The 17,333-nt window shown below is 55.1% G+C and overlaps 1 protein-coding gene across 1 annotated transcript; it reads left to right on the top strand.

Annotated features, from left to right (window-relative positions):
- Positions 1-343: 343 nt before the first annotated feature.
- Slc7a10 (solute carrier family 7 member 10) lies at positions 344-16,775 on the top strand. Its single transcript, XM_051162193.1, has 11 exons — positions 344-623; positions 10,617-10,821; positions 12,923-13,074; positions 13,248-13,373; positions 13,447-13,600; positions 14,267-14,390; positions 14,481-14,584; positions 15,059-15,155; positions 15,379-15,528; positions 16,095-16,272; positions 16,561-16,775. The coding sequence occupies exons 1-11, from the start codon at positions 473-475 to the stop codon at positions 16,695-16,697; spliced, it is 1,578 nt and encodes a 525-aa protein (XP_051018150.1). The 5' UTR covers positions 344-472; the 3' UTR covers positions 16,698-16,775.
- The last annotated feature ends 558 nt before the right edge of the window (positions 16,776-17,333 follow it).

Below are 17,333 nucleotides of genomic sequence, written 5' to 3'. Positions count from 1 at the left end.
ACCGTTCACGAATAGGGCGTGAGGGATTTAAAAAGTACGTGCTGTGGCATGCAGCACCGCCCACCCCAGCGCGCCTAGCTCAAGGACAGTCTTGGTCTTTGAGCTCTGCTCCCCCATCTCACCCAAAACTGGGTATAGCCCCTCCGTTCATTCAAATGAGAAGTACTCCCTAAGGCTGATCCCAGCCCCATCTTGCGGCCCCAGACTAGGGGGTAGGGGAAGAGGGAGTTCCCTTTAAGGGTGGTGGGGGAGGGGGCTGCCGGCCGTCCCTCCTTCCGTCCCTCCCTGGATCCAGCCGCTCGGGGGCCCCCGGGGGCCCGGGCCCCATGCCAGCGCATGCGCCCGCCTGTGGGCGCTGTCCCGGGCTGCGAGGGCCGCAGGCGTACCGACAGACGGACCGACCGACGGAGGACTGGCGGCGGGCCGGACAGACGGGGTAGTGCAGGGATCTGGGACGAGGCGGGACAGAGACATGACCGGCCACATACAGCAGCCCGGGGGGCGCGGGAACCCCGGCCCTGCGTCCTCGCCTTCCCCGGGTCCTGGCCCTGGCCCGGGCGCCTCAGAGCGGGTGGCGCTCAAGAAAGAGATCGGGCTGGTGAGCGCCTGCACCATCATCATCGGTGAGTGTGGTGGTGGAAGGCCTGGGGGACCCCTTTGATGGTCCTTTCTCACAAGGGCAAAGCGCTTAAGACCTTCGGGCACCTGCTGCTGTGGCCCCCAAGCAGAACAGGACCTGGCACAGCAGTCCCATAGCCTCTTGCCGCCCCCACCCTCCACCCCTAGCCTCTGAAAACTTGCACCTGGAAGTGGGAAGCCCTCCCTGCTACAACCCTCCCCTGGGGGGGGGGTGCTTTGTCAGGGCGATTAGCCTGCTCCCACCTAGCAAACAGAAATAATTCCTAGGCCTGCCTTGAGTGGCAGGTTCTGGGCTGCTGAGGGGTAGTTAGTCTATCTGTATCCCTACTGTGTGCCGGGTTCAAGTGCCAGAGCAGTGAGGCCATCTGTTCTTGGAAAGCAGGGAGGACTGTGGGTAAATGGCCATTTAGAGCCTAAACCAAGGGGAAATGGCCTGTGAGCTGTCCTCCCCGACAGATGTGGCCATAGAATCCAAGGAGAGGCCGTGGAGTGGCCAGTAAACCTCTGGGAGAGCGCCTGCTCTGTCTGGGGACCTGAGTGGGCACTCTCGTGGCCTGGCAGTCATGCTATCCGTACAGACAGGGTTTTCTGGACAGGTAGAACATTCAAGAACAAGGACGGTGATGGTAGCTCCTCCACTTCTCTGTGTCCCTTGATTCCTGAAGGAGTTAACCCCTCTTGGGACCTTTTCTGTTCCCCTGTGCCCAGAATTTGGGCCAAGGGTCGGGGGGAGGGGGAGTCTCAAAGATCAAATAATTGGGATCTTGACTGGTCCTCTTCCCCAGCCAGTGGGGGCTGCAGCCAAATCACAGCCCTTCTGCCCTTTGACCCCTGGAGATGGAGAAAGGCTGAAGGGCTCAGTGGGGGCAGAGCAAGGGTCTTCACCTCCTCTTGCTGTGTGCCCCTCCTGGAGAGATGTAGTGTCTCTTGGGTACCCCCTGCATGTGCACCCAGTGTCACCCCTGAACCCAAGCTCCAGACACTTCCCCCGTCCTGCCCTCTTCCTTCTAGAATGGTTACCTCCTGGGAACCTCCCACTTGGCTGTCTGATAACAGGAAAGGTTGAGTCTAGGGGCTTGGTCAGAGTTCTGAATAGAGCTTTTCCTCCAGCCAACACCTTTTGCAGGGGTGTACACTGCGCCCCCCCTCCCCGCAAATGATGCCTTCATATCACTTGGTGGTCTAGCAAGTCAAGAGGATGCCCATGTCTGGGGCTGGCTACAGTGCCAGAGAGGTTCAGAGAGAGAGAGAGAGAGAGGGAGGGAGGGAAGGAGGGAGGGAGGGAGAGGCAGACAGACAGACAGGCACACAGACACACAGAGAGAGACAAAGACATAGCCAGGCGTGGTGGCACACTCCTTTAACCCCAGCACTTGTGAGGCAGAAGCAGGTGGATCGCTGTGAGTTCGAGACCAGCCTGGTCTACAAAAGTGAGTGCAGGACAGCTAAGGCTACACAGAGAAACCCTGAGACAGAGCCTAGCATCTATCCGTGCACTACACACTACCCTGTTACTGTCTTATCCCCCTCAAGTGAGGCAAAGGCTGCTAGGGCTCCAGCCCTCTACAAGAGGGCTAGAGAAGAGCACAGTGTCTCGATCTTTCTCCAGGCTTGGGGGGAGGGGGGAGGCTGCGCCCTGGAGCCTGGCTCTGGCCCACCAGCTCCCTTCACCTTTCAGCCTATTCTTGCTTCACTGCTCCCCCTTGGCCTACAGATGTTGAAGGCTGAGGAGAGTGAAAGTCAAATCCGCCAACCAAGGGTGGTAGATTCAGAAACAGAGCTTATCCCAGACACTTATCCCAGCCCAGGGTACTGGGGTCCTTTCCCAGGGGCAGCCTTATGGCACTCAAGTGCTCCTTCGGCCTAGACACCGGACCAGGCAGGGGACAAACCAGACAGGGGAGGATTGTCCTCAACTAGGTGACTTGGGAGGAAGCCAGATCTGCTCTGCTGAAGGGCTCAGTGGGGGCACTTCCTTCCATGCAAGGCCCTGGGGCCACTTTTTCCACAGCACAATTTCTAGTCCTGGGTTTCTCTCCATTCCTAACCTGGGAGCTTGGTCAAAACTGGACGTCTCCAGTGTCAAAACTTTTAGCATTACAAATCTGGAGAGCGTCGCATCCTCGTCCACAAATGATCGATTTTTGTCGGTTACCCTTTGCTTATTGGATATTTCCAGTGGATACTCCCCCCTCCACGACAAAAAAAAAATCCTGCCACTCATTGCTCAATATGTCACCTGCATCATCCCAGGCAGGGGAAGGAGGCTTTGAGAAATCGGAGATATGGAAGGCTGGCTGTAGAGAGAAGCGAGACTCCACTTAACTATAGGACAGTGCTCACAGCTGGAAAAAGCAAGCAGATGTAGAAGGGATGGAGCAGGGAGGAAACCCTGGCTGGGGCAGGGCTGTATAGGACACCAGCACATCAGTGATCTGTTCACCTCTTCTTGTTTTGTTTTGTTTTCTTTTCTTTTCTTTTTTGGTTTTTCGAGACAGGGTCTCTTTGTGTAGCCTTGGATGTCCTGGACTCACTTTGTAGACCAGGCTGGCCTGCCTCTGCCTCCCAAGTGCTGAGAATAAAGGCGTGCGCCAACATCACGCCCGGCACACCTCTTCCTATAGTATGGACTTACCTTACCTCCTTTGGTTTTCCTGCCCACCCTGTGGGAACAGCAGGTTGTGTACCCATTACACAGATGGGGAGACGGAGGCTGAGAGTTAAATGGCACCGTTTGCAACTGGTGAGCTCAGAGTCTGGACTCAAGTTCCCAGTGTCCTTTGTGCTACGAAGGCTTTGGCAAAAATGAAGACCTGACTCAATCCTTCTGATGAGTGATGGCTAGGGACTGGGCTAGGTTAGATGGCGGTCTCTCTCCGCTCTGCAGAAACAGAGCCTGGAGCGTCAGCCCTAAGAGGGAGTGGTTGAGCACATGGGGTCTCTCATCCAGACTTGGAGACCTCAGCTACCACCCTCACACAACGGACAAGCAAGAGACGGACATGCCCAAATCTGACAGGCATGGTCCATCATGGATTCAAGTGGCCAGCTCACGCAGGTGTGTTAAGGGACATGAGGGGCTAGTGCATGAACCCCATCTTTCTGGAGGCCCTTGTCTTCCAGCCCTGGCACATTCTTGTCCACAACCTCCAGGGCCAGAAGTAAATGGGCCTCTGCAGACATTCCTTCTCCTGAGTCCTGAGGATTCTTCAGCCCCGTTTCACGAATAAAGAAACGAGGCCCTGAGGCTGCAACCTGCCCAAGGTCAGAGGTCCGTAGGATACTACAGGACACCGTTGGAAGTCAGGGCAACCCCAGCCACAAGGCTGAGTGAACATCTCGGGGCGGAGGCGGCGGGGGGGGGGCAGAGATACTCACACACCCACTGAATGGTACAGGTGCGCTGGGCATCCAACAGGGGACGAGGCAGGTTGGTCCCTCTGCTGCGGCTGATGCTCAGGTGCAGAGCCGGTCAGCAGAGAAAAGCAGCAGCCAGGCATGCAGCCAGTGGCCATGATAAGTATCACAAGCAGGCAACTGAGGCAGGGAGGAGGGGAGGGGGTGCTGGGGCAGGATGGAGTCCGGTAGGGCTGGGTGGTGTGGGTTGTGAGCTATGGTGCCGATTTCGTCTGGGAGCTGTGGGAGGGTTTTGGCCTGAGGAAAGATGGTGGGATGGAGCTAGGGCCGTGGGGATAAAGGTTACAGAACGGAGGCCAGGCAGGCAGGGAGCCACTTGGACAGAGGCAGTGGCGGCTGGCTCCGGATGCAGCAGCGGTGGAGGGCAGAGAGAAAGTACAATTCTGCGTGTGTTAGTGGTAGACAGGACGTGGGAGTAAGAAGGGAGGGTCCAGGGTGACACAGGTGATTGCCTGAGTCGGGACGGCTTGTCTTTGATTGGTCAGGACGTCAGAAAGGAGCAGATCCTCAGAAGGGACTGGAAGTTGGGCCTTCTGTCTGGAGTCCTGAGAGAGACTCAACAGTGGGAAGTTTGGGGTCTAGGCTGAGCTCAGAGGCAACGTCCTTGCTCGGGCTATAAATTTGGGAATTGCCATCAAGGGCAGGATAAGGTCTCAAGGGAGCAATTATAAACAAAAACACAAAACAAACAAACAAACAACAACAACAAAAACCATGTTCGGGGGCCCAGGACTGAGTCCTGGGAAACCAGTGGTTAAAAGTTAGGCTTAAATTTTAGTTTCCTAGGCCGGGCGGTGGTGGCACACACCTTTAATCCCAGTACTCGGGAGGCAGAGGCAGGCGGATCTCTGTGAATTTGAGGCCAGCCTGGTCTACAAAGTGAGTCTAAGTCAGCCAAGGCTACATGGAGAGACCCTATCTCGAAAAACCAAAAACCAAAAAAAAAAACAAAAACAAAAAACAAAAAACAGCAACAACAAAAGCAACCAACCCTGGGGAAGTCACATCTTAGGAGCCTGGCTAGGATGCCGCGTGAGCAGTGTGTGCAGTGACCTGCCTTGTAACCCTAATGGAGGAAAATGCCGGCTGAGGCTTGCAGGTCAGGTTGAGTATTGTAGCATTTGTTGGTGACGGTGACAAAACAGGCCTGGAGACAGGGTGCAGGCAAGCTTCCTGGGACTTGACTGGGCAGGTCAGATAAAGAGGGAGGGAGGGAGGGAGGTCACCACGTTTCCTCTCATTCCTTCTCCAGAGGAAAGTGGGTTAGGCTAGAGGTGCATGCTGACCGATTAGCCACCCAGGACACGTCCTGGATGTCCCCACTCACCTCCTTGGTATTCTACCAAGACCTCAGTGGGGCCACTGTCACACCCGGGAGGAACTTGACACACACTTACTAGAAAGGCCTGGAAGAGGGGGCCAGGCTTCACCCAGGTCTCAGCCAAGCACTAAGCGTTCACCCCGGGTGCCCCCTCTGGGAATTAGATCTACAGAGGACAAGCATAGTGTGGGACATGGGGGTTGTCTTGGCTTACAGAAACAGTGAGATACATAAGCCACTGACCTGCCAGCCTGGGTCAAAACATGCTAACGTCAGCGGGGATGCAGTGGTGGCACACACCTTTAATTCCAGCACTCAGGAGGCAGATCGCTGTGAGTTTAAGGCCAGCCTGGTCTACAAAATGAGTCCAGGACAGCCAAGATAGCATAGAGAAACCCTGTCTCAAAAAAACAAACAAACAAAAAACAACAACAAAAACAAAACAAAAATAAAGAAAGAAAGAAAAGAAAAAAAAAAAAAAAGCCAAGCCGGGCGTGGTGGTGCACGTCTTTAATCCCAGCACTCGGGAGGCAGAGGCAGGCGGATCGCTGTGAGTTCGAGGCCAGTCAGATCTACAAAGGGAGTCTCAAAAAAGCCCCCCCCCAAAAGCCAATGTCACCCTGGGTGAGGTGGTGTGTGTCTTTAATTGCAGTACTTGGGAGGCAGAGGCAGACGGATCTCTAAATTCAAGGCCAGCCTGGTCTACAAAGTGAGTTCTAGGACAGCCAGGGCTGCAATGAAAAACTTTGTCTTGAAAAACAAAGACAAGACAAAACAGAAAGCACTGCCTGTGTCTAGGGATTATGAAGGAGTCCTTTTACTGCCACCCTCCCAGGCTATGTGAGTGAGGCAGGAAGCAGATTCTTGGGGCCAAGATGAGTGATCTGGAGAGCTCCCTGGGAGTGGCAGGAGAGGGGCTGCTTCAGAAAGCCCAGTGGGTTTGAGCCAGTGTTAACAGCAGAGGTCAAGGAGTCTGATGGGGTCAATATCCTAAGCAGTGGGCAAAATCAGATCAAACCAGCTCTCTGCCTCTCTCTAGCTCTGTAGCCCAACTAGCAGATGGAGAAACTGAGTTCCAGAAGAGAGATACTCCTGTGTGTGTTTCTATGGACAGGGACACAGGGACGCTACCAATGCCCTGACCTACCCATCCCTCCTCAGTCAGACGCACGTACACATGTACACACGCACACACATCTGAGCACACGTCCTCGCCCCATGGGCAACCGAGTGGCTCATTCTGCAGAGCTGACCTCTACAGTCTACCCCTGTGACCTCGATGGTCTGCCACTGCCTCCCAGAAATAGGTCAGCAAGCACCCCGCAGCAGCCGCAGGGAACAATGCCCCTTTCTTCGTTCCTCCTGGAGTCGAGTAAGCCCCATCAGGCCAAACATCTTAATGTGATAAAAAAAAAAAAAAAAAAAAAAAAAAAAAAAAAAAAAAAAAAAAAAAAAACACCCAGGGAAAGCTCAAGGAAGAGGGGTCCGAGGAGACTTGAGAGGCCCACCTGCCTGCCTGGGAGGACCAACAGGGAGCAGAGGGCAGCTGTCCCGTTGATTGGCAGGAATGGAGAGATCTCAGATGGATGCCTCGCTCCGGCTGTCAAGCACTCTCTACTGCCTCCATCCTCCATCTTAATGCCTTGGTCCTGTTGGGCCCTGGGCTCCTCCTCCTCTTCTTTTTCCTCTTCCTCTTCCTCTTCCTCCTTATCCTCTTCCTTCTCTTCTTCCTCTTTTTGCTTTATTTTGTCTTTCGAGACAGGGTCTCTCTGTATAGACTTGGCTGTCCTGGACTCACTTTGTAGACCAGGCTGGCCTCGAACTCACAGTGATCCGCCTGCCTTTGCCTCTGAGTGCTGGGATTAAAGGCGTGCGCCACCACGCCCTGCTCCTTCTCTTCCTCGTCTTTTTTTTTTTTTTTTTTTTTTTCTCATCCTCTCCTTCTTCCTCCTTCTCCTGTGAAGAACTCCCCAGGGGCTGGTTTGTCCATTGCAGGTCCTTTCCAAAAGACAGATCTACTGGCCTGAATGCAGGATCCAAGACCAGAGAGTTACTAGCCCACCACTAATAGGCAGAATGCTCCAGAACACCAGCTCTAGGAACCCTCCCCATACCCATAATCACCCGAGCACTGTAGGACCATCCTCCTCCTCCATCCTGCCCCTTAGCATCCGAGCCCACCACCCTCGGAACTCTCTGCATTCCCCCCCCCCCCGTGCTCCCCCCCCCCCCCCGCGACATGCTGCCCAGAGCGTCCAGCAGTGTGACGGTTTCTTTGCTACTTTCAAGCAGGACCCTGGGGCAGGTGCTATAGACTGTCCTGGCAGAGCTCTCCGATCCCCGCCACCACAGGACCTCAGAGACATTGGCTAGCACACGTGGTCCTCTGAGCCACAGGACAGAAGTTCTGTCTGGGTGGTAGCCTGAGGCCACGTGTCCAAAACAAGTGTGCACCTCCGCATACTCGCAGTCCAGCACTGGAGTCTCAGCCACTTGGCTCAGCTACTGGTTGCTTCCCTGACCCCGAAGACCCTGTGTGAGGCGGGGCTTCTCCAAGGGCTGTCTGTGTGAGCTTTCACCAGGCAGAGTTGTGTACAGTAATGGGGTCTCCAAAGGAGTTGGGGGGGTGCCTCAGAGCCTTGGATGCCCCCAGCTGCTCCAACATACCCAGCTCCTTCCAGGCCACCCAGCCCCCGCTGGCTTCAAACCTCACTGGCTTTTGGCAAATCCTCCTCCGCCAGGTCCTGAGAACTGCTGCCGGATGGAACAAACTCAAAGGCCCTTTACAAACCCAATGGCCCACCCAGGCCTTGGGCCCCTCGTCTGAGATATGGGAGGCAGCCCCTCTCCAACTCCCCCAACCCCAACCCCATTCCCGGAAAGCAGATGAGGGATGCAGTCTACCTCTGGGCATTGGGACACAGGAATTATTTCCATCCTTATCTGGATGTATTTAGGGCTCCCGGGATGTGACCGGAACACCAAGCAGGGTGTCTGTGGCTGTCCAGACTGGCAATCTGTGTTGGCCGGGGGTGGGAATACGGGGGTGAGGGATAGCAGGGTGAACCTGGAGTGAATGCAGATTGGCATCCATGGCTGTGTCCTCTGCCAGTCCCGCCTGTGGACCTGACAGGTTAAGTGAGCAGACTACACACACACACACACACACACACACACACACACACACACACACACACACACACACTGCCCTACTGGGAAGGGGCTGAGCTGCTGGCCCCACCAGTGCTGGCTTTTTTGTACATGTGGCAGGTGACTGGAATTCCTTCCTGTGTGCACATCCTGGGGTTTGGACACAGACTGCCAACCCTCTGCTGCCAGTTACACAACATGCAATTAGGGCATAGAGCCTTTGGGCTTGCTTTCTTTTCTTTCTTCCTTTTTTTTTTTTTTTTTTTTTTGTTTGTTTGTTTTGTTTTGTTTTTTCGAGACAGGGTCTCTCTGTGTTAGCCTTGGCTGCCCTGGACTCACTTTGTAGACCAGGCTGGCCTCAAACTCACAGCGATCCGCCTGCCTCTGCCTCCCGAGTGCTGGGATTAAAGGCGTGCGCCACCACCTCCCCTTTCTACACCAGTCTGGAAAACGGCCTATTGTACAGCCTCAGAGAGATGCAGGCATGGAGCCCTCACCTGGCACACAGCTTGGCATCTTTACCGGGAGCCTTCCCAGGAGGTAGTGCGGCCACCTGGCTTTGCTCAGCTCTGTGTCCTGCACCTTGCTGGTGCTCACTGCAGGTGCCGGGTAAACAAACAGATAACCGATTATCCTGATGTCCCATGTGGCCTCTAGGTATGAACATGGAAGATGGCGGCTCCTCATTTGTAAGGTCTCCACAAAAGGTTCTGTTCACCACTGGTATGCAAGGGGAGCCTGCCCATGCAAAGGGCTCACCGGCTCATCTGTAGATCAGGGAATAGTGCTGGGGGCCTCTGGGGTGTCTGGGACGAGGGGGTGTGGCTTCCATTTCTGCTGCAGAGCAGACCCTGGAATAGGTGAGGTTCTCAGCTCTCGTTTGACGTCAGACTTCTAGGGAGACAGAGCAGGGTGGGGCCGTGTCTGGGTATTGTTCCATTCAGGCTGCTGGACACAGAGCTGAGCAAAGGCAGGTGTCCTCGCAGGTGTCCTCGCTTGCCTACCGGTGAAGATGCCCAGGAAAGATTTCAAGCCGCGCGCCAGGCGACGCCTCCATGCCTGCATCTCTCTGAGCCTTTACAATAGGCCCCTTTACAGACCGGTCTGGAAAGGCTCTCTGCCCCCCTAGAATTTCACACTGGGTCGCTGGCAACAGAGGCTCAGCAGTCTGTGTTCAAAGGGACAGGAACTTCTATTATGGCCTGTCCCAGCCCTACCACGGTGGCTGCTGACAGCCACTAGTACCTGTTTCTCTCCCTCACCCCACTGACCCTAAACGTGTCAACAGCACTTGGAAGCAAGGCCTTTGGGTGGGTGGGAGAGTCCGTGCCCACAGCCTGGGTTCTAAGTCCCCCCCCAAAAAAAGAGGAAACAGAATATGAAGAAATCAAGTCAGAACGAGGTTGTTCTTGGGGGACAGCGCCTTGGTTAGGTCACCGCTCTTCAAGATGACCCACGAGCTTGGCCCAATAGGGGAAGGGCAGGCAGATGAAAGATGGGCCAGCTCTGGCCAGCAGGTGGGCGGGGAACAGATGGCTGGAGCTGAGGGCCTGGGCCATGTGGATTACACCACCATGCTATTCTCTGTCATCGTTCAGATGGCTGGACCCCTCGCTCTCACCTGGAGTGGGAACCAGGAGAATAGAAGAACTCGGGGGGGCCCATTCTGGCGGTGGGCCTGGCTAGCTGGGAAATGACCTTCCTCCATGCCAGAGATTGAGAAAAAGCCAACGGTGACCCTAGAATGGGCCTGCCTGTCGGGGACCATCTCAGTCGGGTATAGGTCCTTGGGATCGGGAGTTCTTGAAGCGTCGGTGGGCAGAAGATAGGCGAAGTGACAAATAGACCAACTTGGCAAGTCTGAGTCTGAGTGTCACTTCACCTATCTTCTGCAAGGACCTAGACACGACTGAGACAGTCTGTGGCACCTGCCCTGATCTGAGAGGCTCCGTAGCATCCATAACATGCCTCCAGACTCCGTATCGCCCTCCAGACTCCGTATCGCCCACCTGGGCTCCTTCTATCCCAGGAAGCCCGGACTACATCCTGAAGATGCTGCAAGTCTCACACACCCCATCTCTCTCCACAGGAAACATCATTGGCTCAGGCATCTTCATCTCACCCAAGGGTGTCCTGGAACACTCGGGCTCCGTGGGTTTGGCCCTCTTCGTCTGGGTCCTGGGTGGGGGCGTGACAGCTCTGGGCTCGCTCTGCTATGCAGAGCTGGGCGTCGCCATCCCCAAGTCTGGTGGGGACTACGCCTATGTCACTGAGATCTTCGGGGGCCTGGCTGGGTGAGTGCGAAGCTCTGGAGGGCTGGGCTGCTCTCTGTGCTGTGTAATAAGGGTAGATGGAACTGGTGTTTGGGGGTGTCCGGCAGCCTTCCACAGCTAGGATGGATAGCATCCGTGTCCACTCCAATCCTCTGCTATCGATTACAGCAGTGGTTCTCAACCCTCCTGACACTGCGACCCTTTAATACCTACGGTTGCTCATATTGTGGTGACCTCCGACCATAAAATTATTTTGCTGCTACTTGATAACTGTAATTTTGCCGCTGTTGTGAGCCTTTCTGTAAATACCTGACACACAGGGTATCTGATACGTGACCTCTGTGAAAGGGACCTTTGGCGTCCCCTCCCAAAGGGGTCGTGACCCACAGGTTTAGAACCACTGAGTGAGATCCTCGCCCTCTCCGGGTGCCCCTTTGTTTTATTTTCATCTTATTGTTCTTCTGTACTTGGTTTGGTGTTCTGGAACAGTCTTACTATGTAACCCAAGCTGGCCTTAAACTCCCAATACTCCTACACGGACCTCCCCACTGGGATCACAGGCCTGCCCACAAGAGTGCACAGTCCTGTGTCACCTTTGAAAAGGAACCCCTTTCAGCTCTACTTCCCTTGGGGCATTTATAGAAGGAGGGACGCTCTTGCTCTCCGACACCAAACACACACACACACACACACACAGTCCCTAGCCTCAAGGTTTTTACAGAGCAATCCCTCAAAATGGGATTTAAACTAAAAGACCCTTGCTTTGAGGGTGTGGCAAAACGTCGATCACTAGGCAGCACAGCAGGGTGCATACCAGGCAGGAAACCCCCACTGCAGAGCTGGGCCCAAGGGTGTCCTGGAACACTCAGGCTCCGTGGGTGGGTTTGGCCCTCTTCGTCTGGGTCCTGGGTCGGGGCATGACAGCTCTGGGCTCGCTCTGCTTGAAACCACCTTGCAAGAAGGGATATGATCTTTATCAGCAAGGAGAGCATCTTCCCCAGCCTCTGAGAGCATCATTGCTCAGAGGCTGCGGTGGTCTGGGCGGTGGAGTCTTCCTGCTGTAGGTAGGACAGCCGGGTTCATGGCAGAGAAGGAGGACATGGGAGATCGAAATTGCTGTAGCCACACAGCCAACCCGGTCATTTAACAGGCCAACCCGGAAGGACATGGAAGCCAGTGTGTCACTGAGGGTCAGGTGGCTGCAGCAGGGTGACACCCACTGCCACATTCTCAGGGCTCTATAGATGACAGTCTCAGTATTACAGAAGGAGAGATCTTCGGGGGACACTTGTATTATTGTGGGGGTCTGTGGCATGTTGAGGGTGGTGCTCAGTCAGGTCTTGAGTAGAGAGGGTCTGGGACCCACAAAGAAGTCTGTCACTGTGGGCCTGAAATGCTACTCAGGGAGCAGGTCAGAGGGCCCTGCACTCCACCGGCATCCAGATGAAGGGTGAGCAGAGGGGACCCCAGCAGAGGGGATGGGTTATCAATCTATAGTGCTTGAGAGGTCAGGGGATTGGGTTATGCAAAAAAGGGGGCGTATAGGAGACAATGCCTTTAAGGTGAGGAACAAAAGGCATGTCACCCTCAGTGGTAGGCCAGGAGCTAACACCACCCCCAAGGGTGCAAGCAGGATCACCTCACTAGATGAAGGCAGTTCTTAGAGTGTATACCTAAGGCGAGGGTCCCATTCCCCCCCCCCCCTCCCAGGGCACATCACGGTTCTGGTAAAATGGACAGCAATCATTCTTCTTTCAAAATCAGGCAGGAGCATTGGTCAGGACCAACCATCTTAAACCACAAATTGCTGACAGCCCTAGATAATGTTATAGCCTGAAGGCTGGGATTTGCCTGCCTGGGCTCAGGGAGGGGCCCGGGATCAGTTTCCAATTGTGGCACTACCCACCTCTCCAGCCTCGGCAGCTTTCGGGAGTGGGGGGTGGGGGGATGAGGGATGGGGTGGGGGTGTTGGGGTGGGGGGGTGGAGGGGTTTGGGGGGTAGAAGGTTGGGGGGAGGTGGGAGTTGGGGGGTGGGTGCTGTAGTCGTCATCTATCCCAGATGCTCACATCTGGGCCAGGTAAGGGATGTGCTTGTGCCATGCTTGTGCTTGCTCGCCCACAGATTCTTACTGCTCTGGAGCGCTGTCCTGATCATGTACCCGACGAGCCTGGCCGTAATCTCCATGACCTTCTCCAACTACGTGCTCCAGCCCGTCTTTCCCAACTGCATCCCCCCAGCCACGGCCTCTCGAGTACTCTCCATGGCCTGCCTGAGTGAGTGTCCCTGAGCCACTGTCCCCACCCCAGCTGCCATTGCCTGTACCGGTCAACCCTGAGACCCAAGGGTTCTGCCTGCTGCAGAGTCTGTTCCCCATTGCTGTGTGGCCTCACTGTGGTCTGTGGGCCACCATGGTGGTCTCGGCTGCCCACACTCCTTTCTTCTCCAGTGCTCCTGACATGGGTGAACAGCTCCAGTGTCCGCTGGGCCACGCGCATCCAAGATATCTTCACCGGCGGGAAGCTGCTGGCACTCTCCCTCATCATCGGTGTCGGCTTTGTCCAGATCTTCCAAGGTTAGAGGCCGGGTGGGAGCAATGGAAGAGAATGGGGGGACCATGCTAACCCCTGGCGTCTGGACTCCCCTAGGACACTTTGAAGAGCTGAGGCCCAGCAACGCCTTCGCCTTCTGGATGACGCCGTCTGTGGGTCACCTAGCCCTGGCTTTCCTCCAAGGTTCCTTTGCCTTCAGCGGCTGGAATTTCCTCAACTATGTGACAGAGGAGCTGGTTGACCCTCGCAAGTGAGTGACGCACATGGCCAAAGCAGCTGTCCGCCAGAGATCTTCTGGTACCCAAAGCCCACACTGGTCGTCCACTGACCATGGGACAGTGGCAGCTGAGGGGGCAGTGGCGAGTGGAGAGTCTCCAGAGAGACCTCAGACCCAAGACTTGAGTTCTGAAGGCACAAAGGCTGACTTTGGCTGTATGTGATTTTGATTCTGCACCCAACCCCCGTTTTTTGTTTTTGTTGTTGTTGTTGTTGTTGTTTGTTTGTTTGTTTGTTTGTTTTTTGGTTATTCGAGAGACAGGGTTTCTTTGTGTAGCCTTGGCTTTCCTGGACTCCCATTGTGGACCAGACTGGCCTCAAACTCACAGGGATCCACCTGCCTCTGCCTCCCGACTGCTGGGATTAAAGGCCTGCACCACCACCTCCGGCTCTCCCTTTCTATCCAGACATTAATTAGATCCTGCCCTCGGGGGATGACGTGTCCTTGTCCCTGTGGCCTCGGCTCTCATCACTCCCTCTTCTGTTAGCTTGTGCTCAGACAAGGGCTTGTTGGGGATTGGGGTAAGGGGGGGCAGACAGCAGTATGTCCCTGCCCACCCCCTGGGCAGGTGCAGATGAGACGCCAAGGTCCCCCCACCATTGTGTGGCCAGGAAGTGACACTCCCATCTCTGTCCCCAGAAACCTACCTCGTGCCATCTTCATCTCCATCCCACTGGTCACCTTCGTGTATGCATTCACCAATGTTGCCTACTTCACTGCCATGTCCCCCCAGGAGTTGCTGTCCTCCAACGCAGTGGCTGTGGTGAGTGAGGCCTCTGCTCTCTCCGCAGCCCCTCCCCCTTGCCCACCCCCAGCCTCATGCTGGTGGGCCTGTCCTCCATGCCCCTTGCAGACCTTCGGCGAGAAGCTGCTGAGCTACTTTTCCTGGATCATGCCTGTCTCTGTGGCGCTCTCTACTTTTGGAGGGATCAATGGCTACCTGTTCACCTCATCCAGGTGACTGGACTGAGAGAAAAGGGGGGAGAGGATGATATAAGTGAGACAAGGCAGGTGCCTCGCCATGTGCAGGCCATGCTAGAGACCACAGGAAGGGAAAGCAGCAGCAACAAATGTCCGATCCCTAAGCTAGACGTGGTGGCGCACGCCTTTAATCCCAGCACTTGGGAGGCAGAGGCAGGCGGATCGTTGTGAGTTCGAGGCCAGCCTGGTCTACAAAGTGACTCTAGGACAGCCAAGGCTACACAGAGAAGCCCTGTCTCAAAAAAACAAAGCAAAAAAAAAACAAAAACAAAAACAAAAACAAAGTCTGATCCCCAGTCTTGAAGTAAAGAAAACCAGGAGGCAGACTGCACGAGGGGAGCTGGTAGGGCCTGGAGGGCAGGGGCCAATGTGACAGCTGGGCTCTAGCAAACAGCACCGAAGCTCCCAAGCCAGGTTCTGGCCCTTATTCATTTTCTTCCCTGAGTCCAGGCTATGTTTCTCGGGAGCCCGAGAGGGACACTTGCCCAGCTTGCTGGCCATGATCCATGTCAGACACTGCACCCCCATTCCTGCCCTTCTCGTCTGTGTAAGTTGGGGAATCCGAGCAGCCAGTGGCCATGGGGGGTGGGGGGTAGGGGGGATAACAGCAGAAATTCATTCCTGCCTATGGTAGATGGGCCATGGAGGGTGGGGAAAGGCTGGAACTCACCTGACCTCCTGACCTGAGCGGGAGTGAGGGCCCAGAGCAGCCTTCAGGGATGGCCGGAAGCAGGTGGGAGGCCAGCTGTCAGCCCTCGGTCCTCTCCCAGTGCGGGGCCACAGCGGTCATCATGCTCGTGGGTGACACATACACACTCATCAACTATGTGTCCTTCATCAACTACCTCTGCTACGGAGTCACTATCCTGGGCCTGCTTGTGCTGCGCTGGAGGCGGCCGGCGCTCCACAGGCCCATCAAGGTGAGACTGGAAGTGACCAGGGCCACCTTCCTCCAAGTTGAGCACTAGAGGCAGATGTGGGTGACAATGACAGTGACCACAGCCTCCGCAGAGTGCAGAGCTTTCCACGCGCTGATGTATGCTCTCCTCATAACCCCCGGGAAGCAAGTACTTTTAATAGTCCCAGCCCATAGACAGGAATAATGAGACTGAGGTCGCATGGGCCACCAATGACAGAGCCCGGCCGTCTCACGGCCCCACATGAAAGGGTGGCAGAAAAGCACCCACATCCGTATATAATAAATCCTGAAGGCTGCCTGAAATATGACGCACTGAAACATAGTTGAGCTGCAGCCAAGAGTAAACAGCACTCTGTGTGTAATTGCTACAGATAGTGCAGTGCTGGTCAAATAGACAGCCTCAGCAGTTTGGCCAACTGGTCAACCCAGGAATTGCTCTCCAGTGCACTGGGTTGTTGCCAGAGGGACCCAGTTGCAAAGATGAGGGAAGTGTCTCTGGTCACCAGGGTGGCAGGGGAACTAGGGTGCTGGCCCCTCTGGTGCTCTCGTTCACCCTTTCTCCGTTAGGTGAATCTCCTCATTCCTGTTGTGTACTTGGTGTTCTGGGCGTTTCTACTGGTCTTCAGCTTCATCTCTGAGCCCATGGTCTGTGGGGTCGGTGTCATCATCATCCTCACTGGGGTCCCCATCTTCTTCCTGGGAGTGTTCTGGAGAAGCAAACCAAAGTGTGTGCACAGACTCACAGGTGATCCAGGTCTTGCCACCATGCCTCTAGGGGGTGGGGGCGGATGGGGGGGCATCTCTTATGATCCTACCCCAGAGCAAGGGCCTTCTACCAGCCTGGCTGGTGACACAAGACACAGTGACTTTCCTCAAAGCTTCCTGTTCCATGCAGACGTAGCCAGGATCTGTCTGCAAAGGAAGAAACTCCCTGCCGACGGGAGGCGTCCAGAGTTAGGGTCATCCCAGTCTCAAAGGATCAGACCCTGACGGTTGATCTGTCTATCTGTCTGTCTTATCTGTCTTTTCTTAGAGTCCATAACACGCTGGGGCCAGGAGCTGTGTTTCGTGGTTTACCCCCAGGACTCGTTGGAGGAGGAGGAGGAAAATGGCCCCATGGGCCAGCCCTCCCCACTGCCCATCACGGACAAGCCCTTGAAGACACAATGAGACCTTGTAGAGACTGAAATGGCTGATTCTGTTTACATGTTTATTGAGGAGGGTTTTGTGTTTTGTTTTGTTTTTTCTTTTTCTTTCTTTCTTTCTTTTCTTTACTTTCTTTCTTTCTTTTTTTCTGGAAAAAAAGCGATCCGACCCTTAGAGGCCTATTGTGAGGGACCGGCCACTGGGGTCGGGCTTCCTGCCTTTAGCAAAGCTCTGCTAGCTTCTCCGGAAAAGCCTGTAAATAAACAGGACTGGTTGTTGCTGTGTGCAAGGGGGAGTTCATGGGACATGCCTCAGTGGGGTGTGTGGGCTGCTAGCTGGGCAGGCGCTGTGGAGGAGGCTTTTAGCCCCGGTGGGGTTTGCTGCTTGAACCTGAGGCTGGTTCCATGGGGCCCATAGAAGACAGTGAGGCTCCATCTCCGGACCCTCCATGCCACTCTGAACTCAGCGCCACCCAGAAGAACCAAGAAACCCCCAGCTGAGACTGTCCTCCCCATAAATCACCACAGTGGATGCTATCACTTCTTGCACAGCCCTGGCCTCGGGTGGAGAAACTAAGGCTCCGAGGCAGCACAGGATGGATGGATGGTACCATTGCCAGTCAGTACCTTGGCTTCTGTCTCCTGAAAAAACACAGAATGG

Source organism: Acomys russatus, chromosome 19 (assembly GCF_903995435.1).
Source record: "Acomys russatus chromosome 19, mAcoRus1.1, whole genome shotgun sequence".
Classification (NCBI taxonomy): Eukaryota; Metazoa; Chordata; class Mammalia; order Rodentia; family Muridae; genus Acomys; species Acomys russatus.
Note: the sequence above shows the minus strand (reverse complement) of the source record. Positions and strands in the feature narration are given on the sequence as shown.

Coding starts and splice junctions, on each gene's coding strand:
- Slc7a10 (XM_051162193.1), top strand. CDS start 473: ATGACCGGCCACATACAGCAGCCCGGGGGGCGCGGGAACCCCGGCCCT. Junction 624..10,616: donor CGCCTGCACCATCATCATCG/GTGAGTGTGGTG, acceptor CTCTCTCCACAG/GAAACATCATTGGCTCAGGC. Junction 13,374..13,446: donor CTTTGTCCAGATCTTCCAAG/GTTAGAGGCCGG, acceptor GGACTCCCCTAG/GACACTTTGAAGAGCTGAGG.